The sequence below is a fragment of the Aquila chrysaetos genome, chromosome 10 (genome assembly GCF_900496995.4).
Source record: "Aquila chrysaetos chrysaetos chromosome 10, bAquChr1.4, whole genome shotgun sequence".
In the NCBI taxonomy this organism is placed as follows: Eukaryota; Metazoa; Chordata; class Aves; order Accipitriformes; family Accipitridae; genus Aquila; species Aquila chrysaetos.
In genome coordinates this window covers 36042496-36065469 of record NC_044013.1, presented here as the reverse complement: position 1 = coordinate 36065469, position 22974 = coordinate 36042496, and the positions used below count along the sequence as shown (strand labels likewise).

Below are 22974 nucleotides of genomic sequence, written 5' to 3'. Positions count from 1 at the left end.
CCCCTCCCCGCGACGGGAAGTCTCGCGAGAAGGGCGGGCGGGCGGACGGTCCCGCGCAGGCGCCGCGCCGTGGAGGTCGTTGGAGTCACCGGAGCGGCCGCGCCATGCTGTCCCGCCTCGCCCGTCCCGCCGCCGCGGCCCTCCGCCGGGGCCTCGCCACCACCGCCCAGGTACGCCACGCCACGCCACGCCACGCCACGCCACGCCACGCCACGCCACGCCACGCCACGCCACGCCACGCCACGCCACGCCACGCCACGCCACGCCACGCCGTGAGCCTCCCCGCCGGCACAGGGCCCGCACCCCCTCGGGGCCGGGGTCGAGCCCAGGCCCTCCTCCTCTGTGAGGAGGCAACCGGGCCCGCCGGCGGGCTCGGCCCTCCTGTGTGCGGTGAGGAGGGGCTGGGGGCGTCTGTAGCCGGTGGGGGTCACCGCCTCAGTCGGTGCTGTGAGGGAGCTGTGAGGAGCACGGCTCGGGGTCAGTTCTGGGGGTGCCGGCTTGGTGCGGTGTCTCCGGCCGGTAAAGCGTCCGCGCTGTGGGCATCGCCCTGCGGCTCCTGGCCGGGAGAGAGGCTGATGTCTTTCTCCAGACACTTGCTGGCCGAATCTATCGGGTCTAGGTGAATTTCTCTAACGGGTGATACGCCGGTTTGCTCGCTGCTTCCTTCCTCTACTGAAAATACGCCCCTGCTTTCAAAATATACTAAGAATTAAAGCTGGCGGTTGGGGGTTAACGGTAATCCTTAATATGCTGAAATCCATTGTGCGTGACTCTTGATACCAGGAGAGGACTGCTGCTACATGGTAGGCAGCTAGAGACCGACATCTATTTTCTAACGTAAATGGTTCCCAGTGGCATATGACAAAATGATTATTGTAGCTATAAAGGTGCATTTTACAAGAGAGGCTTGTGTAATTATTTTGATAGGAATTATATTTATTAGCAATGCGGTTTTGATCTCATGGTATCAGGTCAGCCATAAATATGGGGCGTAACAGTGACGAATGCTAGACTTTGCTTCCCCTTGGAGAGTTTCATGCTGAGTTACATTTGTTGCAATAGCAAGAAAACTGAGCTGTGGTTAGGCTGATCTAGCTCCTGGGTAGATTATTTCTTGTCATAGCATAATAATTAAGCTGTTCATGCAGGGACTTGGAGCTCTTATGGCTTTATCTGGTAAGACAGTGTGATAGAGAATGTCCTTATCAGTGGTAATTGTACTACCATGTTACGTCCCTGCAGTAGCCTCTGGTTCTCCATCACTTTGGCAGAGCGTTGCATTTTAAGATTGTTCTGGACTTTTAATGTAGCTTGCCTCTTGCCTAGTGACACTTTCTCTACAAACAGGAGCACAGCCATTTTAGAGAGAAATAACTTTCCTCCAGTGAGTATGTTAGGGTAAAACTGGTTCACCAGGGCAACAAAGCAGTGTTGGTTTTATTTGCTTCTCAGCCACACTTGATCAAAGCTGGAAATTATAGTCACTTAATGTTCTCAGGCCTCAATCCTGAGGCAGCTGCAGGTACTATTTTGAATTTATTTCAGGCATATGCATTTTCTTCACATGCATACAGTGGTTATTACGTTTATTGTAGTTCATTAAATGTATTGATTTGCCCAATGGGAAGGCATTTTTTTTTGATACCGGCAATGAAAACTAGAAAAACTGCACACCAGATTTTGCCCTAAGTCAGACGTAGGTCCACACGGTAGCAGGTATTAGTCTCGGGCAGATGTTGCCATCTGAAGAAAGATGATCGTTTTGGTTACTTTGCCCAGCCTTGCTTCCCTTTTGAGCTTCAGATTGCAAAAAAACCCCATTTTCCTCTAATTGTCCTACCAATAAACCTCATGGATCTTTGGGAGGCTGTAGTGATGATCGCTTTCTGTGGGCTTAGGCAATCGATTTTGCGTAGTGCTTGATAAAGAAATTGAGAAATAGAACTAAAAGTAAAGAAAATGTGGTGAAATCCCCAAGGTCACTGCTGCAGTAACTACCAAAGCATCTCTTCAATGTATTTGTCATCTTTTTTCCTCAGAACAATGCCAAGGTAGCAGTCCTGGGGGCCTCAGGAGGCATTGGCCAGCCTCTCTCCCTTCTCCTGAAGAACAGCCCACTGGTGAGCAGGCTCAGCCTTTATGATATCGCTCACACTCCAGGTGTTGCAGCTGACCTCAGCCACATCGAGACAAGAGCAAATGTTAAAGGTACTGCAAGCCGCTGGAAACGGTCTGTGTTCTGAAGGCGTCCTCTTGGGTGTCTCTGACACTTGGAGATGCCCATTGCTGTGCTTGTGAAGGGGAATCTTCACATGAACCTGAAACCTAGTATCAATTTAAGTAGCTTTTTCTCAAGCAGTGCATCACTAATTAAGGTTTAGCTGATTGTGTTGACGTGTATGGAGATGAAAATGGTCTGTGGTTGCACTGTTGAAGGGGAATTTGTAATACCTGGCAGGAAATATTCAGTAAAATTGTCTCAGAAAAAAGCTTGAGCATTGATTTTAAAAGTTTGACTACAAACAGACTTAACACTCCCTGGGTGTCTACATGAATTCTGCGTGCTTCTTTTCTGAAGGGACAGCTGTCAAGTTCTGATGAAATCACAGCTTAACCTGCTGATCTTCATTTTATTTGAAGATCACCAAGAGGTTACATTTTACTTGAATATGCCTATCTGCAGTTCTTTGGGGGCACTGACTGTAGTGCCAAGCTAGGGTTTTTGGAGAGTAAATTACACGTAACAGGAGGAACTGAGGCGTTTCAAAACAGATGAATGTGAGGTTCTCATCACTCTCATTTTGCAAGTTTTGAAACGATAGAACATCAAATAGGATCCATCTGTGATTGTATTGCTTTGCTTTGCAGTGTAAGTCTGAATTGAAGGCTAAATTAAAAAAGGAATTGGGTGCCTCTGGGCATAATTTTGTACTTCAAAGTGTCAGATGTTTAATAACTGGCAAAAACATGCCTGAATGTCTTCCATTCCAGGCTTCCTGGGACCTGAGCAACTGCCAGAATGTCTGAAGGGCTGTAATGTTGTAGTTATTCCTGCGGGAGTCCCTAGAAAACCAGGTATGTTGTTTTTTGTTAAAAAGACCCAGGGCTTCATTGAAGTGTATCTCTGTGGTACTGTTTACTCAAATAAAGCTGTGTCTGGTGCTTTACGGTGCTCTCAGTGTTGGCTTGGGATGTAAGTAGTCTGTTAATGACACTGACCTAGAGCTTGTGGTATCAGGCATCTCATTTTGCTTCTGTCTTAGATTGTCCCTTGTAAAATGGGCAGAATTGATTTCTGGAGTTCTGTGTAGGGGCGAGGTGCAAAGACTTTCCCTGCAAGTGGTCCTGAATCTCCCTTAGTGTTTCTTGCCTAGAGCAATACTCTAGTAAAAAAAAAACAAAAACCAAAACAACCCTGGTTCTTTGTTTCATTTCTCAGCAGAATAAAAATAATCTGTTTTGCGTTAATAGGATGATAACTTCTTAGAGCATCTCTGAATGAATGCTGTTAATCCCTCCTAGAATGTCCCTGACCTGCTCCATTTCTACTCTGTTTTTTACTATCCTATTGGGAATGTAGCAAAATTCTAGACTTTAATGCCTAGCTCTTCCTAATTCTTCATTTTTCGTGGTTAAAGTAGTTGCCGCAACAGAAATGAGAGGTGGCACTTAAGCAACTAGCAATATTTTGCACAGAGCAGTTGGCATTCAAACTGTAGCTGTGGAGGTGACTTCAGGGGGGAGGAGAATTCATCTCAGGAGCAGTTATGCTGCTCTGAGCACCACTGGTACACTGGTGTGGGTCAGTATGGTCACACCGTACTTCAGGCTACCTAGTTGAAATACGTTCTGACAGCTGGGCTGGTTGCTCCTGAAAAGGACTGATCTCTCTGAAAGGGCAGTAATCTTTTATTAGCGAGAGGAGCTACCTTTGGAGCCAATTCATTACTGCAGCTGGAGAGTTTTCTCTTGATATATGAAACCAGAAGCTGACGTCTCTCTGTCCAGAGCAGAATATTGCTTTTTGATTGGGTTGCTTGTCCATTAATTAGTAGCCTATGGGTAACTTAAAATACTGTACTGGATGCATTTTAGGTATGACCCGTGATGACCTGTTCAACACCAATGCTAGCATTGTTGCTACTTTGACGTCTGCCTGTGCGAAGCACTGTCCAGAAGCCATGATCTGTATTATTTCTAACCCGGTAAGCATTTTCTGGAGACCTTGAAAATGTAGAGAAAAAAGTCTAGACTGAGAAAGTCCAGACTAGAGTAATCTGAGTTCCTATTAGTTTTGACCAGTATCTCTAAGGTCTGCAGTGTATTTACAGAAAAGAACTAAAAGCCTGGTTCTACTAACCCATTTTTCTTGGCTATAGTTAAGTCAGAGGAAACTTGGATGTAGAAGTGCTTAATATCTCAACATCTGTATAACTATGGTTATCATACATGCTGATGTATTAGCTGGAATAGAAGTCTTAGCTTACTAAGGGAGGAGCTTTTGTAACGTGAATGAACAAATTTGTTGTCTTAATGGTTATTTGAAATGGATGATTTTTATTCCAGCCTGACTGAATTGCTCTTCAGTTTAGGAGTTAAAGTTATTGGCTACAGTTGACTTCAAGTTGGAACTACGCTTCAGGTTGTTTGCTGGCCTGTTCAGTTCATGCATTGGCTTCATTATTATACTGGTTTTAATGAATGCTTGCCTATTCTTGCTTATAGGTAAATTCAACCATCCCAATAACTTCAGAAGTCTTCAAGAAGCATGGTGTGTATAATCCCAACAGAATCTTTGGTGTTACAACGCTGGACATTGTCAGAGCAAATACTTTTGTGGCTGAACTAAAGGTAGGTCATAACAGATGCTGGGGGAGGGATACTGCCTACTTCGGTCATCAAATCTATCAAAAATGCTTTTAAAATCACCGCAGAGAGCCAAAGGAGCTCAGATTTCTGTGGAGCTAGAGGCAAAGGCAATGATTCCCTGTTTCAGTTCTCTAGAGGAGCCTGGGGATAGGGTTTCTTGCAAAATGTGGTTCAAGAGACTTTGACCTTTCCTTTTCATAGCTGTTCCCTGTGAGCAAGCTACATGTTTGCCTTAATTCTGTTGGCATTTTCAACCCTGCTGGTGCAACCGGAGGAGAGGGTTGAATCGTAGTATGTATTTGCAAGTCAAACTATCTGTGCTGTGTGTTACAGGATATTCTGCAAAGTATCAGGAGGTGTAGCAGGTTACTGCTCTTAATAGCTCTGGTGGAGTTTGTATTTGTGCTGCTATTTATCTGAACTAGCATTAATAATATCCTGTAACTGTCTAAAATTATTAAAGTAACCTGGAGTTCAACTCTGTAGATCTGGCTTTGTCCCTGGAGTATAGCTGCCTCTGAAACTCCTGCCCTGTGTAGCACTGGGTTATAGACGGGTCCAAATACCCGGGGCAGAAAATGAAGCATGGGGTTTTTAGATGTTTTTCTTGTCCATATGCTTCAGAAGCTGGAAAATTTCATGTTTCCTTTAGGGCTTAGATCCAGCTCGAGTAAGTGTTCCGGTTATTGGTGGCCATGCCGGGAAGACAATCATCCCTCTGATCTCTCAGGTAAGTCATAGTTATGGCCGTGTGTGGCATCACACTCATCAATATGTTAGAGTTGATGTAAAGTGTCTTTATGATGGCATGTAATGTGCTAAGATACAGCAGAGACAGTCTTCCTTGCTCATGTGGCTGCTTTCATTCTGAGATGAGGTATAGGATCCTGGAAGGCAATGAGCTAAAATAGTTCCAGCCTTTCTTCTCCAAAGGAGTTTGGGATAAGAACTGAGGTGTAGTGTGGGTGTTCGGATGTCTTGGCACTGTTTGTTTTGGTTTTTATTTTTTGTGACAGGTATTTCATGATATGAATACCTTGCTTCAGCAGGAAAAGGAAATTGATTTTGCTGTGGTGAACTACAAACACCACTTCAACATGCAGCATTGAAATGAGGAGGCGTAGCTCAAGCTGTGTGGGGAGGCCTGCTTCAGTAATGACTGGTAGTCAGGGAGAGGCTCCCTTCGTGCATCTAAGCCAGAATGAAATGCAGTTCTAAAGCAGGCTGCCGCTTCATGAGGAGATGGCTAGGATATGTCCAAGGAGCAATTTGTGAGAAAGTAGAGAAAGCTTTGCTCTAAGTGGGGAGTAAAGTATCCTTCAGAGAAGGATGTTCTTGAGGAATAAGAGCTAGGGCTGAATGCTGAGAGGGTGCTTTCATTAGACAGTCGATCAGGGCAGACACAGCTGTGCTTAACGTATTTGCGTAGCTGTATCTGAAGGTTCAGTAACTTCCTAAATACTGCTGGCAGACGATCCTTCATAAGGCTTTCGACTTCCGTAATGCCACAGTGACCCAAATATTTACTTAGTTTTTTTGAAATTCCTAAGGCCTGTTAACGTGCTTGGAGAGCATCCGTCTAGTGCAAAGGACAACAGACTAGCGAGTAACCATGGCAAGCCCTGGTTTTGCTGTCAAGCTGCGGTTTGTCCTTGAGCAAGCTAGGCATGGCTAGGTTCCTGTTACAGTCCATGCAATAACCAGCAGCCTCGGTGAATGCTTGCAGGTGGTCAGTGTCACACAATCTGTGCGCTGGGGTAACTGATTTTCCCACTTGAGAACTGTTGGTAACAACTGTAATGGTACAAAAAGCATCGTGTGGGTGGCCTTATGCTGAATCTGGAGGGGTCCTGCTATCTGATCATAACTTCTTTTTTCCAATCTAGTGCACACCAAAAGTGGACTTCCCTCAGGATCAGCTGGAAAAGCTTACAGGGAGAATTCAAGAAGCTGGCACTGAAGTTGTCAAAGCTAAAGCAGGAGCAGGTTGGTTCTTGACTACAGCTTCCAAGTAATTCTTGTTGGCCAGCTGAATGGATGCAGTCCTCTTCAGTTTAATCTTATTTACAACTGCGGTGCAGAATTATGAACTGCTGATTACAAACCTAGCTGCTCTGCCATGTCAGCGACTGCCTGAACCGTGGTACTAGAAGCAGCTCAGTATGTAGGTAAGACTAAACATTAACTGATCCCATGCCATGTATGGCTTTAAAAAGAATCTTCTCTGTCAAATTAAACTATTTCTTCCTATAAATCTGGTCAACTAAATAGCATGTAGCTGACCAAAAGATGCTGCTTTATCCAACTGGCTGTGCGCTTGAAGTCAATGACACTGCAGCTCTGTAAACATATCAGTATGGAAGCCTTTGATGCTAAACAAAGTACCAGATTTCAGTGTGATCTGTTCTAAAAGTGGTTTAACTTTTACAGGATCTGCCACCTTGTCTATGGCCTATGCTGGTGCTCGATTTGTGTTCTCTCTGGTGGATGCAATGAATGGAAAGGAAGGGGTTATTGAATGTGCCTTTGTTCGATCAGAAGAGACGGAGAGCCCGTACTTCTCTACACCCCTGCTGCTCGGAGTATGTGCTTTAAATGATGAGGCTTATAAACAGCACCTACTGATTTAGTCTTGTGGTTTTTACTCAGTGATTTCAATACAGTCTAATGCTAGGTATCACTGAGGTTAACAGCTGAGCGTACCTTGAGAGTTCTTGAATATTTGGGTATTGTACTTAGGCATATGCCTCATGCTTAACAGGGATGCTGCTGCTTTTATCTGCTCTTAGGCGGGTCACTGAGTAACCAGAGATTCAGACTTGGCTTAAGAGGTCACGTTTGCCTCAAGTCGGTGCCTGTTTATGAAGGGCTTTCATATGATTAACCAGGGTCAGCAATCCTGTCTCCTCAGCTTGATCTGCTACGAGCAAATCCCTCAGAAATTGAGGCACATGGGGAACTATGGCATGGATTAGGATTAATAGATTGCTTTCAGGACCTCTACTGAACCCTAAAAGCAGTGTTCTTTTTGTCACCCTTCCCCTGTGGGTGGAGTGAAAAACAAGGATGCTGCAGCACTGTCATGCCTACTGGGATGGAAAGGATGGTGTGTGCTGTGTTAGGTGCTGGCTGGTGAGGGAATGGAAGTAGGGGGGTATTAAGGGGGAAAGGTTTGGATGTAGGCATGAGATCTCAAAAACCTAGGAGTGCAACTCTGAAGCAGTTTCAGATTGCAAGCCAGCGGCAAGGGGAGGGCATACACCAGAGGAGAGAAATTCTTTTGCCAGACGGTGGGTTTGAAGATAGGAAGAGGCATGAAGGAGCAGTTGGTATCAGCCTCCTCTTGAAGGAGCTGATGGGCTAGCTTCAAGTTTCACACCTGTGAACAGTGAATGAGAAGTTTGTGAAGGCTGTAGAAGTTGCTACAGATAATAAGAGGCTTTTGAGCCTTGCCAGGAAGCACAGGCTTGGCAGACTAGAGATGACAGGTCCCAGGCTTGTTCTCCATCTCAGCTGGATAATACTTAATCAGAGCTGTTAAGTTACTCTCTAGGTCATTCGATGAATGGTTAATCCTTAAATCCTCTTTCCTTCAGAAAAATGGAATTGAGAAGAACCTAGGTATTGGCAAGATCTCCCCCTTTGAAGAGAAGATGGTTGCTGAGGCCATGTCTGAGCTGAAGGCTTCTATTAAGAAAGGAGAGGAGTTTGCGAAGAACTTCAAGTGAAGAGTTGATGACGGAGAGGAATTAACAACTTCCTTAATTTATTAAGGCATCATGTCACTTTACGACTTCTGATTCAAAGCTCATGCTTTGATTGAAGTCTGTCTGTATTAGTTTAATGATTGTTGCCAGTGCAGAGTCTAATCATCAATAAAATGGCCTCATTTTTTCAGTGTACCATCTGGAATTGTCCTGATGTGCTTGTCTTTTGAAGGCAGAAGCTGTAGGTCTCTGAAAGGTTATCAGTTTCAGTAGGGATGAAATAGCCTCTTAAAGCAGGTGAACCGATTACTCTCAACTCTGCTGCTGCTTGGGTTTTGGCTTGGGCTACTTGTTTGGTGCAGCAGCTGGGAAACCAGGCATGATCAAATAAGATCAAGATAGGGTGAAGAGGCTTGCGAAAGGGATAACTGAATGAAGTGATCCAAGAGGTGTTTTTTCAGGAGGTGGCGTTACCTCTGTTTGTTACCTTTTGTTGCCTTAATCTCTTACGTAATTTGATTTTAAAAGAGTTAGTAAAAGAGCACAGTGGTTGAAACGTCAGTCCAGCTCTAAGAAAAAGAATTAAAATGCTGAGAGTGACTTCTTTCTAGTTAGGAACAAAAGCCTTGATTTAGCATCTACATAAATTTCTTTTACATATAAAAATAAATGTCTGCAAGAAAATGGTGATGATAAGTTCTGTTGCTGACTTCTTTGAAGGTAAGCTTTAATGAAGGAAGCTATTAATTCGCTCTTCCTCCATGCTCTGTGGGCTGCTTACCCTATTGCTTTGAATTGCTCTAATCCATGTAGGTTGAATTTTAAGTTGAACAGACTTTATTTTGGTTAGGTGAGGGAAACACCAAAGCCCAGCAACTCTGGAGGAACTGAGGCGAGTGTTGATTTGAGCAAGAGAACCTGGTGTAGAAGCTTCTCATAAGAAAGATGCTTAAAGGTAGTAGATGCTCTTTGGTCACTGCCACCTTAGTTCCTCCCACTTCTTGTATTCTAACTCTCTTCTGAGCTATCTGAAGTGGTTTTTATTTTTTTTAATTTTAATTAGTTCATCATTCTGAACCAGATCACAGAGTTATGACATTGTTGAAGGTGCATTGAGAATAAAGTGCTTGGCTCTTTCCCTGCCCTGTGGAACATGTAGGCAGAGAGGACAGCAAGCACAGTTCTTGTCACTCCTCTCTGCAGAAATTCAATGTCTTAAAGCTTGGTTTCTTTACAGGAATAGTAATGAAATAGAAGCGTCGGCAGTCATTACTCAGCAGGCTTGGAACAAAGTAATTATTAGGTGGTATTAATAGAATTAAAGATTAAAGAATTAAAAGATAGAGTTGGAGGGGGGCAGGGGAGGATGTCAGAATGGGAGGACACTGAGAGGAAGAGTGACTGGCCAGACCTGGTAAATACAGCATGGAGCCTGTTCAGAACAATAAAGGGGAAGTGTGCGGCAGACTGCTATAAGGCAGGTTGCTGGATGTAGGGGTCTTGCAGGCCTGTCAGCAATTTTGTATCCAGAAATAGGCAGCACGGGTTATTTAAAAATCATGTGTACCCATCTGCCAGAGCTAGTGGTCTGCACCCCCAGTGTGTGTGCCCAGGTGGTCCAGGGGAACTATGACACGAAGCTGCTGAGCTAAGGGCTGCGGGGAAAGCCTTGCCTTCCAACCAGGAGGAAAATAACATACACTTGTTCTAGTCTTGCTATTTTTAATACAGCAGCTAGAGTGGATTGCTGAGGGTTGGAGATTTTTAGAACTTGAGGTTCATAGTGTGGCTTGGGTTATTCTCTTTTTCTTGTGTCAGCAGTCCAAATCCAGCAAAGTCTGGGGGAATTGCATGGACAAGCAGAAAGCTTCACTTATACCAGTAGGGACTCAGGAACAGCATGGCTAAGTGGAGCTGGGATGGAAGAGGATTACTTCCCAGCACCTGCTGACTCATAGATTCTTCAGGGTCTCCTTCAAATCCCCTTAATGTTAACAATGTCCCTTCCCTTTCTGCACTGTTTGGGTTTTCGGTTTGTTTTTCCCCCCCCCCAATCCCATGCCTCATGCTTAGAGTTGCAGCTATTCCCTGGGCCTGGAAATCTGCTCTCCTTTTGGGAAGGGAATGAGACCCTTCTTGTGGCTTTCTGCAGTAAAGGCAGAGACCGGGAGGACATTGGATGAGGGTCAGAAATGAACTTGCGTAGGTGTGCTCTGCTTGGTCAAATGTCCTGTCCCCCTGGCCAAACACTGCTGTGGTGGATAACTTAATCGCTATGAAGACTGAAGATGGTTTGCAGAGGTAAGTGTGGGACATCCCACTGCTTCTCTTCTCCCTGAACAGATTCTGCAGAGGAGGAAAGGAACCGGGGCGTACCCCTCCTCGGGAGAAGTAGGAATTAGCTGGGTGTACCTAGATAAGCCGATGCTTTGCCCTGGAAGTTGTTTCCTGATGCTGTCTCTCTAACGAGAGACACGACCTTCATCCTCTGTCCTGTAAGCTGCTGCGGTGTGGCTGCCTTGCTGAGTCACAGCGCTAGCTCCGGTGCCGGCAGCCTTTGGTTTTTACCTCCCGTGGAGGTGAGTAACCAGGCTGCTGTGACCGGGTCTGAGAGGAGGCGAAAAACCTGCCCTGCTCAGATCTCTTGAGTTTCATCCTGTTTACTGAGCAGACTTTTGTCCTGATGGTCTTTAAGTATCTGACATCTTCCATTGCAGCATCGTTTATGTGTGTGGAGCTGCCACCGCCTCCTCAGGCAGCTCAGCTCCGCGCTGGAGCCCAGATGTCAAGATACGGTGGAGATGTGTATTAACAGCAATAAATAAAGATGCTCCAGATGGCCAGATGTCAGGTCACTTGATCCCACCTGCCACTCGTGCTGCTGGGGCAACATGGTAAAGTGCAGGAGAGGAGGAAATGAGGAGAAAGGCAAATGGTGAACATTACGGCTCAGGTCTTTTATCGTGATCGACCGTGGTGTCCCAGGGGGACTTCAGGTGGGATGCCTGCAGGAGCAGGGTGCCGGCTGGCAGCCCCATGTCCCTCAGTCCTGGAAAAACTATTTTCTCTTGCTGGTTGTGTTTAAGGGCCAGTGCCTTGTGGTGGGGGTACAGACCTGCTACCCCTGAGCCCCATCTCACCCTGGGAGGGCTCTGGGCAGCAGGAGCCGGGAGGTGGCAGCAGCAGCTAGAGTTCGGGTAGGGCTGGTACCCCCGCAGCCTGGGGACAATTGCTGGCATTTTGGTGATATTTAGAAGAAGCAGGGGAAACAACAACAGGAAGACAGTTGGGTGCAGGCTCTGCCTTGCCAAAGCTGGCTGCCTTCCCAGCTCCGGAAAAGGAGCAAAACCAAAGGGGCTGGAGGTACCTTGCAAAGATGCTGGTGTCCCCCCGTCACTGCTGCTCAGCCTCGGTTTACTGGGGCTGGCAGTTGACGGCAGGCTTTGTGCAGCTGATCCCCTTTCGGAGGCTTCATGCTTTGCTCGGCAGGCGTAGCGAGTTCCTTGCTGGCTGACAGAGCCAGCTCCCACTTAGTTTCACCGGGGCGGATCTGGCATCCCACCACGAGTGGCTGTGCGGAGCCCCTCCGGTGCACCAGGTACTGCTTACGGGCAGGGTCAGCCCTGGTAGGGGTGTAAAACCTCCCTGCGGTGAAGCAGCCCGGGCTGGGCTCTGCTTTATGCAGAGCATCCTCTGCCCAGGGAGATGGTGGGTGAACAGGGAAAGGAGAGGGGGGAAATACACCCCGAGGTGGGTTGGGCATGGCTGGGGGCACGGGCAGCTCTCCCCTGCAGCCGGCTCAGCTTCCCCCTTCCCTTGCAGGGCAATGGTGAGAGGCTTTAATGTGAGCAGGAGGATCAGAAACCATCTGATCTGCAGTTTTGCCTTTGCAGAGGCCTCTTCCCCCCTCCCCTGGCTCTCCCACCTAGCCACAGGCAGCGTGAAATCACCACCTTTGCATTCCCTGCTCTTGATTTACTAAAATGCCCATGAGCTCTCGCTTTCCTCCCGGGTGCCTCGAAGCAGATCTGGAGCGCAGCGCCGAGGCAGGAGGGTTTGTTTGCATTTACAGGGAAACCTGTTAATAAAGGAGACCAAAGGGACTGCTCTTTTCCTGGCTGTGGGAACAGATGGCTGGATAACGCAGTGCAATTAATATGCAGGGACTCCTGCCGGGGCGGGGATTTGATTGCCTGTTAGGAGAGGTTAGCACGCTCGAGCTGAGCTCTGTGACTGCTCTGCCCGTCCCTGGCACCTGCTGCCCGCAGGGGGTCCTTGGGGACTCTGGGATAGATCAGATGGTGTCACGGAGGAGGTTGTGGGAGCTGGTCATGGGGAAAGATGCGGTGGGGGGACTCGGGGCCAACAGCGGGTCCGCTTCTCCCACGCTGGGTGATGGCTCTGGGAGTGTTGCCCTTTGGGTTTGTAAGAGCAAAGGCTGGCTCTGGTGATGAATGACTGCTCGGAGGTCCTTTCAGACTGGAAGGAGAGTGGTGGCTCGTTCTTTCCTCCCGTACTTAGTTCTCCTCCGAGTCAGGAGGTGCCAAAGCAAAGCAGCAAGCTGCACCTCCTGGATGAGCCGAGGGAGGTGGGTGCCAGGATGCGGGTGCCTCCTCGCTGCAGCACAGCGTGGGTGCAAAATGTTTCCCAGGGCTTCAAAGAGTGGCCAGACAAATCCACAGGGAAGAAAAATCCCTGCCGAGGGCTAGGAGGCTTAGGGAGCCCTGGCTGAGCAGGAGGAGACCCAGCAAACCCACCCCAGCACTGAGCGGGGCTGCGTGGCTACGGGGTTGAGCCCAAATCGATGGGAGCCTCCAGCCACGGGGCCACGATCGAATGGCCCAAGGTCACCCCGGGTGCACGTGGGGCTGTTCAGATGCCTCGTCCCCATCACCCCCCGGGCTCTTGCGGGATAACGGTACCCCCCATCCCCTTCGCCTTCAGGCCTTTGCTTTTCTCCCCCCATTTGCTGGCGTTTCCTTCCTCCCCGCTCCCTCGCCGGCTCAGGCGGGGTTGCTGAGCATCAAGAAAGTCAGCGCCGGGCTTTGATCAGTGGCTATTGCCTGTGCCGCGCCAACAGCACGCTCCCCGCACGGCAGAGCTGCTCCCGGCCGCCCTTTCTTCTGCGTCAGGAGGCGGCTGGTGGAGATGTCGAACCTCAGTACGAATCCTTGCAATTAGGCCTGTTCTGCTGCCTGCCTCGTTTGATCTCCTTTAATTATTTATCGCCTTTCTTTTTTTTCCTTCTCCTTCCCGAATCCTCGGTTTCTTTCAAGTGATTATTTTCTTCATCTCCCCACAGCCGCGGCTGGCTCTGCCTGTTTGCTTGCAATTACCATCCCGTCTCCCCACTCCTGCCATCTCTCCCCTTTTGTTCTCCACCGGATCATCCCTTCATGCCGCTCTCCCGGCTGCACCCCCCAGCTCTTTGCCTGCCTGGCAGCTTTTGCTTGCTGCTTTTCTCCATTTTTCTTACCCGGATGGCTATTGCCTTTCTCCATCCCATTCCAGGCATGGTTTTGGCCGTGTTTACCGCCGGTGCCCAGCTCTCTGGCTGGGATCCTGCACCCTGGGCTGGGCTGTACTAGATCTCCCATTGCTATTTTCCCAGTCTATTGCCCAAAGCCCGACGGGGGCCCTCTGCAAAGCCCTGGCTCCTGGCAGCTCCCAGCCAAGCTTGGGGAGCCCCGTGGGGCGGCTGCCCCCCCCCATGCCATGGTCTCCCTGTACTGCTTTTGCTGTTGGGGGGGGGGCCCGACCACATCCCCTCATCTTCTTTGTTTCTCAGGGCCCGATGCATTATTCAGCGCTGCGGACACTGCAGGTGTTGGGAAGATAACGGTGGTGGTGCAAAGGGCACGGGCTCACCCTGGGGATGCTGGATTTTCCTGTCATGGGCTGTTTTGCCCCTCCAGCATTAAACCAGGAGAGGCCCTGACCACGCAGGAGGTTTTTCCTAGGAGGTGGCATCTGTTCTTCCCCTGGGGGGACACGGCAGGGACAAAGACAGGAGCAGGGGCAGGCAGCAGCTGCCCTGGTGATGTTCCAGGGGCTGCACCGCAGCTCCCACACCCAGCCCCAGTGCTTGGCCGGAGTTTAATAAAGCCGGTCCAACGCATGGCCAAGCTCCTTGTTTGCGTAGTCCCTACAATAACAGCCTGGAGAGCCTGCAGCCTGTGCTCAGCCCCTCTCCCACCCCAAACGACCCTCTCCCAGCTCCTGGGGCTGTTTTAGGCAGGGACAGGCTGCCCTGGAGCTGGGGGGGGGGAGCAGTGCGTGATGTCTGCTTGAGTGTGTGCATGCATGTGAGCGTGTGTACATGCATGTGAGCGTGTGTACATGCATGTGCGTGTGCGCACGCTCAGGCAGCCCTGCCACGGGAGGGCACGCACATCTTGCGCCCCGTGGGTGGCTGCAGGCGGTGCATGGCTGGCACTGGCATGGAGCAGCTCTCTGGGAAGTCTCCGTGTCCCCAGGGCTGCTGGTGGGTGTCCCTGCTCGCCCGAGGCTGCAGAACCCCCCACCCTCGGCCGGGCTCCCACCCGTGGCTTTGATTCACCCGTGGCTTCCACCCCCTCGCTCCCCTCCAGGCAGGCTGCTTGGCTCAGGGATGGTGATGCTGGGGAGGTGCAGGGGCTCTGGGCATCTGGGGTGAGCTGTACCCCAATCCCACCCCTCCTGCTGGTGGGGGGGCTCTGGCCCAGCTCCTCCTCATGCAGCAGATGAGGCGTTTTTGTCTGGCCTTGTCACGCCGCTGAGTTTAACTGCAGGAGAGGGTGATGGATAATGGATGTGGGATGCAGGTTTTGCAGAGCAGCCGGTAGGAAACAACCCCAAACGTGTGTTTAATCCTTGTGGGAAGAGGATGCTCATTCCCTCCACTCTGTCCGCAGCTGGACACCATTCCTCCCCCCGGCTAGACCCATCCCCATGGCCTGCTGCCACCTCGACCCACAGGGACCCCCCATCCCTTGTGCATGGGGATGGGGAGGAAGCTGAGGGATGGCAGTTCTGGCCATGGTGAGTGATTTTGGGCTGGCACTGGTGAGCAGTACTGGTGGCAGTGGTTTGGTCCCTGATCCTGTCCTCCCCAGAGCATCTCGGGGAGCAGAGCATCACCCAAATGCCACCTGCTGTGGAGACATCCCCACCCACACAGGTCTCTCCAGCCTGGGCTTTCCCCAAAAGCCCCCCCTTAAACCCCAGCTCTGGCTCCCCCTCCCCGCTGCAGCTCCCTCCCCAAATCCCCGCTCCGAGGCCAAACCCACTGTGGAGCGACACCCGGGTGCCTTTGTTAGCTCTCTGCCTGGAACCGAGCAGCCAAATTAAGGAGGGACATGTAACCCCAGGGAAAACTGAGGCACGGGGCAGGGGGAGGGCACTGGGGGGACATATGGTGTCCCTGGCTGGGGCCCTGGCAGAGCAGCCGGGGTGGTTTCAGGGTGGTTTGGGCACCTATACCCTCAGCACGACCACAGAGGGTGGCTTTGGGGTGGTTTGGGTACCCCATCCCTCCCCATGAGCATGGTGTGGGGTTTTGGGGAGGTTTGGGTACCCTAACACCCACCAGGACCACATGGTACAGGGACATTTTGGGGGGCTGAGGGTGGCCCCAACCATCGCAAGGCCGGTTCAGCGCTGCCGCAGGGGCTCGCTCTCTTTTTTTGGCCATTTTGGGGATTTTTCAATGCATCTTCTCTTTTCACAGCCACCCCGCTCCCTCCTTGTATCCCAGCTGAGCTCTCCTCCTCAAGCCGGATCCTGCCACGCTGCCGCTCATCACCAGGCTAACTGGGACCAGAGTGAGTTGCACTGGTTGTACTGGGAGCTTTCCCACTCCCCAGTTTCACCGCTTCCTGGCCTGCAAGGAGGGCGAGTGCTCAGCGTCGCTGAAGGAAATGAGAATTAATTACGGACTCGTTAACACCGACTCATCCCCTGTGCCGCAGCGCTGGGCAATGTCCCCAGCGGGGACCTGGCATGTCCTGCATCACCCCAGCCCCCCCAGCCAGCTCGAATCCCCCCGAACCCGCCGGGATGGGGGTGCCCCAGGTGGTCCGAGGCCGCACTGGTAAATCAGCCGGGAATGGGGAAGCGATGGGCAGGGCTGGGCTGGCACTGGGGGTGAGGTGGGGCATCATGGTGAGGAGGTTAAGGTGTGGGATGGGATACGGGATGGGATATGGGATGGGATGGGCTATGTGTTGGGATGGGACATAAAGTGGGATACAGGATGGGATGGGATGAATACAGGGTGGGATATGGGATGGAATAGGATACAGGATGGGATGGGATACAGGGTGGGGTACAGGATGAGATGGGATGGGATGAATACAGGGTGGGATATGGGATGGAATAGGATACAGGGTGGGGTACAGGATGGGATGGGATGGGATACAGAGTGGGATATGGGATGGGATGGGATGAATACAGGGTGGGATATGGGATGGAATAGGGTACAGGGTGGGATAGAGGATGGGATGGGGTACAGGATGGGATGGGATGGGATGAATACAGGGTGGGATATGGGATGGAATAGGATACAGGGTGGGGTACAGGATGGGATGGGATGGGATGAATACAGGGTGGGATATGGGATGGAATAGGTTACAGGGTGGGGTACAGGATGGGATGGGATGGGATGAATACAGGGTGGGATATGGGATGGAATAGGATACAGGGTGGGGTACAGGATGGGATGGGATACAGGGTGGGATACAGGATGGGGGATTTTCTGGCACTTGCCCCCCCCCAGGTGTGAGCAGCTTGGCGGGGGCAGTGGCCTCAGTGGCTGGTGTTCGGCGCTGTAGCCCGAAGTGAAGCTTTGGGGCCCGGGGAGGGCGTGGGGGTGGGCTGGGGGGGGGGCTTGGGGGTGCACGTGGGTGGTGAGACGTGGGGAGGAAGGCGGGGGGGAGCACTGGGGACAGTTACGGGGTGCTGTGGGACGGGGGCCGGAGGGCTGTACGACAAGATGGGGGTGTAGGTGCCTCCCGTGGGTGCCCGGGGGGGATACGGGGGAAGGGGGGGGGGGGGGCGGTGCGGGCGGCCCGGGGGTTGCCGGCGGGCCCTCCGCCCGGCAGGCGGCGCTGTGAGATACCGGCGGCGCGCTGGCGCGGCGGGCGGCTCTGTGTCGCGGAGCTGTCCAGCACTTCAGGAGGGGCCGCGCTCGCCGAGCCGGGAGCCGCGCCGGGAGGGGCCGGGCCGGGCCGGGCCGGGCCGAGCGGGACCGAACCGAGCCGAGCGGGGCCGAGCGGGGCCGGGCCCAGCGGGACGGCGCAGGCAGCGGCCGGCGGCGGCGGCTCCGGGCCGGGTCGGGCCCGGCGGGGCGGCGGGGCGAGGTGAGGCGCGGCGCGGCCGGGCCCGGGCCTGGCTGGCGGGCGGGGGGGGGCGGGGGAGGCCCGAGGCGGGGGGAGAAGGGGTCGGGGGGGGGTTGGGGGGGGCAGTGGGACCCCACTGGACTCGGGTGGGGGGGCTGAGAGGTGCAGGGGGCTGGGGATCCCCGAGGGATGGGGGGGCTGTGATGCTCCCCGGGGGAAAGGGGGGCTGAGGACCCCGAAGGGATGGGGACGGGGGGGGGGGTTACGCTGCTCCTCGGGGGGGCAGGGAATTGGGGTCCCCAAAGGGGATGCGGACGGCAGGGCTGAGCGAGGGGTGCGGTGCTCCTGGGGGTGCTGGGGGCGGCTGGGGCCGGGGTGCTGGGCGGCAGGGGCATCCCCCGGGTTTGATGCTCCTGGGGTTGCGGATGGGGCGAGGAGCCTGGAGGTGAGATGGTTTTTGGGGCACAGAGGGTCCCTCCGGGGATGTGGATGTGTCGGGTGCTCGCCGGCGCAGGGGGGCTGGCTGGGGGGCACCCCGCTTCCCTCTCCCCAGTGCTGTGGGGATACAGGCCGGGATGGGGCAGCGAGCCACCCCTTTTAGGCTCCCACCGCGGGGCTGGGAAGGACGGGACGGCGACGAGCCCCCAGCAGACGCTGGCACCTTGTGGGGTGCGGGTGGGAGATGAGGCTGAGCTAAAGGCCCCCAAGCCCCTCTCTCTGCTGCACCGACCCCCGAGCCATGCCGGCGAGGGGGGCTCTGCAGCTCCGGGTTTGGCTGGTGAGATTTCAAACCCTGCGGGTGTTGCGCGGGGGAAGGAGAGGGGCAAGGCTTGGCAGCCGGGGGAGCCTGAGCGGCGGCTCGCTGGATTCTCTTTCGGGAGCGTTTTGTGCTTCGCCTTCCCAGGTTTGGGAGGTTTATCCCCAGGGACGGCCGGGCTGTGCCATGTCTGGTGGCGAGGGGTCGGGCCACGGCTGGTGGGGAGCAGGCAGCTTTCAGGGGATGTGGGTTCATTCATCCCCTCCGGAGCAGAGATTTCAGACTGTGGATCTTTCTTGGCTTGTCTGCGCTCCTGCTGCTGCAGGGGGGGTCACTTGGGGGCTGCCAGAGTTTGGGGGTGTCTCAGGCTGATGGCAAACACCCAAGACCATTTCACAGAGTGCAGGTGCTCGTGCCCCAGCTGGTCTCCCTGCCCTGGCATGTGCGTTCGTCTCTGTCAGGACCATGGGGACACCCCCAGCGGGGGGGATTTTGGGGACAGGAGTGCATAGTGTTTGTGTCCAAATACACAACATCCTTGCTCCATCCCCCTCTGCCAGCGCGACCTCATGCGATGCCACCCCCTGCATCCCGCCTGCCTCTCCCTGCTCCAGGGACTCATCCTGGCAACATGTGCAGGGAGAGGCGGGGGCTTTCGGAGCCAGAAGTTGGGCAGGTTTTAGGGGACCCATCTGTCCTTGGTTGCAGTTGGGGGTGGTGAGCGGGGGGCTTTGCCAGGGAGGCGGAGGGGTGCAGGGGTCTTGCTTGGTTTTGTCCCTGATGCCAAGGAAATGGTGATTTTCCCCCAGGCAAAGGGTCTTCTGCCCCGGGGGCTGGATCCAGCTGTGGGTGGACACATGGCAGCGGGTCACCAGGGCTGCTGGGGGGGAGGAGCAGAGGGTGCCCACCCCACATCTCTGGGCAGGGGGTGCCTGCGGGGTGCAGGTCACCCCATGGGTTTAGACCCGGCTGCTGAGGGTCTGCCGGCTGTGGGGGTCCCCTATCCCAAAAGCCCTTCCTCCTCCTCCTCCTCCCTGTCTCCCAGCTCCCGTTTTCCCTGGCCAGGTGGCCCGTGGCTTATATAATGTGCTCAAACCCCGGAATAGCTCCTCCCGTTACACAACCGCCCAGCCAGCCACGGGGAGGGGGGATCCCCGGCTGGACGCTCCCCCTGCGCTAGCCATGCCCCCCCCCACACCTACAGCGCTCTGCCCCGGGGGTCATTTGCTGGGATTGTGTCCCCATTGGGGAAGGTGACCCCATTGTGACAGTCATCCCCCCCTGCTCCTCCGTGTGCTCAATAATTGCATTTATTATTATTATTCCCCCCCTCCTCAGAAGTGGTGATGGGCCGCAGGGCTGCCTGTGCCTCCTCCTGACTCTGTGCCCAGCAAAGCAAATGGTCGTAAGGATGCAAAACCTGGGGGGCTGGCTGTTCCCCCCCTCCATCCTCACCCATTATTTAAGCAACTCCTGGTTGGGGAAGGTCTGGCAGGGCAGGGAGTACCCAAGCCCTGCCTTTTGGGGCTGCCTGTGAGCCCCTTGGCCACCAACGAGGAGCTGCTGGTGGCTGCGGTGGCCCCAAGGGGTTGAGGAGAGCGTGGCTGGGGTGGACACGGGGCTGGGGGTCTCAGCTCAGCACAGGGGGGGGTTTGCTGCCGTCACTTGATGTGTTTCTCCTCCTTTCCCTCATCCCTGGATCAGGAATGGGATCACTGTGGGGCTCCCGGGGTCTCCTGGGGCTGGTCCCCATCATGGTGTGACCCCCTTCCCATCAGCTCTCCTCCAGCCGGAGCTGGGAAAGGGGTCGCTTGGCATCCCCCAGCAACCAAAGGGGTTCAGGCTGGGGGGGCTTCAGCTGCAGTGTTTTGAGGACAGGAGCAAAGCCTGGCTCCTCACTCTCCATCAAGCCCTTTTCTCCAGACCGTCTCCCAGGGGAGCTGATAGATCTCTGCTACCCACACCCCTGTGCGGTGCCCGTCCGATGGGGGGGACCGGTCCCCACCCCTGGCTCCCCCATCCCTACATCCCCAAGCCGGGAAGGAGCCTGGTTGCTTAGCAACTGTTTAGCTTCTCCACCAGCCTCCTCATCTATTTAAAATATATATATATATATGTGCACAGACGTAGGTATGCACAAGCAGCAGTGAGCCCTCGCCCAGCTCATGACCTCCCCCAGCCAGCATCCGTATATTCTTTATTAATTGCTTTAAAGTCCGCGAAGCGTCAAATTTTGGTCGGGCAGCTAGAGGAAAGGATGCTCTGCACTTGGGGAAATAGGGATGGAGGGGCTGGGATGGGTGTAAGCAACCCCCTCCTGCTGCCCCTTCCCACGGGCAGGATCCTTGCCGGCTCGGGGCTGGGAGGCAGTGCTAACTGTTAGAGGCCAGCTACACTTTTAAAGCCAATTTTGCCTTTTTTTTCTCCTTCTTGGAGGTCTGACTCATGGTTTTTGGCACTCGGGGGCTGGAGAAAGGCAGCTCCGGAGAAGGTCGGCCCAATTAACAGCAGCAACCCTGGACTTTTCCTCCTTGTAATTCTGGCCAGGTGTTTAGAGGAGGCCGGCTGCCTTGCTGTGATTTTCTTGCATTTTTTTGTGTTGCAAAAAAAAAAGCCCTTCTCCCAGCCGTCCCCATGGCACAGGCAGGGAGCAGGCTGGGACAGGGCTGTAAATGCTTCAGGGACAGGGTTATGATTTTGGTAGGTGGTGGTGTGCCCTGATGAGACCCTGGCGGGCAGGAGAACCACGGGGGTCACTCCTCTCACCGTCTCCGGTGGGGCTGGAGGGTCCTCGCCTTGGCTGGGTTGTCCCCTGCTTGTTGAGACTGAGCTCTGGCACGCTCGGCACACGAGTGGTCCAGGGAGCCGCTATCCCGGGCTCACCGCCCGCATCCCGTGCCCGCATCCCCGGCACACGGGTGCTCGCCGTCGCCCTGGCTGGTGCAGCTGGATGTGGCGAGAATTAATCGAGTACCGGCCGGAGGCGGCTTTAATTAGTGCCGAGGGCGGGGGGGGGAGGATGCCCAGGCACCACCGCTGCCTTTCCCTGCCGAGGGGGAGATGCTGGGAGAGCATCCAGGCACCGCCAGCCCCCCGCTGCCATCCCCGCTCCCGCCGGGAAAGCGGTTTCAGCCGCATTACGGCGCGGCAGGGCCCTGCGGCGGCAGCGGGCAGGAGTGACGGGCAGCTGCCTCCAGCACAGCCCCGTGCCCGGGGTGCTGTGGGCATGGCCGGGGAGCCCAGCGGCACCCGTGGGGGGATTTGAGCAGAGTCAGCTGGGAAGGGGGTTGTTTCTGGGCTGGAAAATAGAAGGGCAAAAGCAGTTTGGTGAAATAACGCTTGTTTTGCTCGTTTTCCTTGTTTTCTTCTTTCCCTTTGGGCTGGAGCTCCCGAACCCCTGAGTTTCCCTTCAAAGCCCAGGCTGGACAGCCCCAGGGCTGGGACACGGGGACGGCTGCATGCCAGGGCCACCCCATCAGGCTCTGGGGGATCCCAGCCCGCAGGGAGGGAGCTCAGTTCAAAGTTTGGCTGGAAACCAGCAGCCCCAGAGCCCAGCAGGATGGCGAGGCTGGTCCTTGCACCCCGAGCTGGCGGAGCCTGCCCTGGCTGTGTGTCAGGGGCACAGTGCGGTGTGTCTGTCCTTCTGTCTGTCCCAGCCTCCACCAGGCTGGCAATACTGGTGCCCGGGTCCTCCGCACCCTGGGTACGATTCAGCACGGCTGGGAAGGGAGGAAGAGACCTGGCGTGCCGGGCTTGTCCCTGTGCTTGGGGTAAGGCATGCGGATGGAGGGTGGAGGTGGAGGATGAAGATGGAGGATGGAGGTGGAGGATGGGGATGAAGAGGAGGATGGAGAATAGGGATGAGGATGGTGATAGAGGATGAGAATGGAGGATGGAGGATGGGGATGAGGATGAGGCAGCTCTGAACATTTTCAAAAGCTCTAATCCAGGTGGCAGAATGTGCCTTCGAGCTGAAAAGCTGTTTTGACCTCCCCAAGCCCCAGGGTGGCATGTGGAGCGCCAGCAGGGAAGATCGGGATCCCAAAACACGTGGGTGAACGGCTTGGCAAAACGGGAAGAGAGGGATTTGCGTGGGAGTTTTCCCAGCAGCTCCAGCCCATGGTGCTGGGGGCTTTGAGCCCTCCTGGGTGGCACTAAGGGGATTTGGGTGGTGGGGACGGATGCCAGCGCCTGTTCCCAGCCGCATCCTGCAGCCTTTAGGAGCCCGCAGGGACACGGCGCAGCACTCGCCCCAGGACACCTCCTCTCCCGCTCGGCGAGGTGGCCGGGCAGCGGGCTGCCAGTGCTTGACGATTTGTGGGTA

General features: G+C 53.8%; 2 protein-coding genes across 3 annotated transcripts in view; both read left to right on the top strand.

Annotated features, from left to right (window-relative positions):
• The first annotated feature begins 38 nt into the window (after positions 1–38).
• MDH2 (malate dehydrogenase 2) lies at positions 39–8771 on the top strand. The gene is made up of 9 exons (XM_030028611.2): positions 39–170; positions 2040–2208; positions 2992–3075; positions 4096–4205; positions 4726–4851; positions 5522–5599; positions 6756–6855; positions 7300–7451; positions 8466–8771. The coding sequence occupies exons 1-9, from the start codon at positions 105–107 to the stop codon at positions 8595–8597; spliced, it is 1017 nt and encodes a 338-aa protein (XP_029884471.1). The 5' UTR covers positions 39–104; the 3' UTR covers positions 8598–8771.
• An 8943-nt stretch (positions 8772–17714) lies between these two features.
• The window catches only part of SRRM3 (serine/arginine repetitive matrix 3), a 30652-nt gene continuing 25392 nt past the window's right edge, over positions 17715–22974 (top strand). Inside the window, exon 1 of one of the 2 annotated variants that reach the window (XM_030027317.2) lies at positions 17715–17904. The gene's annotated coding sequence lies outside the window, so the exon portion shown is untranslated. Of the gene's footprint in view, positions 17915–22974 lie in introns of both variants that reach the window. The other variant, XM_030027316.2, reaches the window with a different exon arrangement.

What these genes read in the sequence shown, in the direction of transcription:
- MDH2 (XM_030028611.2), top strand. Translation starts at nt 105, where the DNA reads ATGCTGTCCCGCCTCGCCCGTCCCGCCGCCGCGGCCCTCCGCCGGGGC. An exon ending in GGGAGTCCCTAGAAAACCAG is followed by an intron (nt 3,076 to 4,095) that starts GTATGTTGTTTT and finishes GATGCATTTTAG; the next exon opens with GTATGACCCGTGATGACCTG. An exon ending in TCATCCCTCTGATCTCTCAG is followed by an intron (nt 5,600 to 6,755) that starts GTAAGTCATAGT and finishes TTTCCAATCTAG; the next exon opens with TGCACACCAAAAGTGGACTT.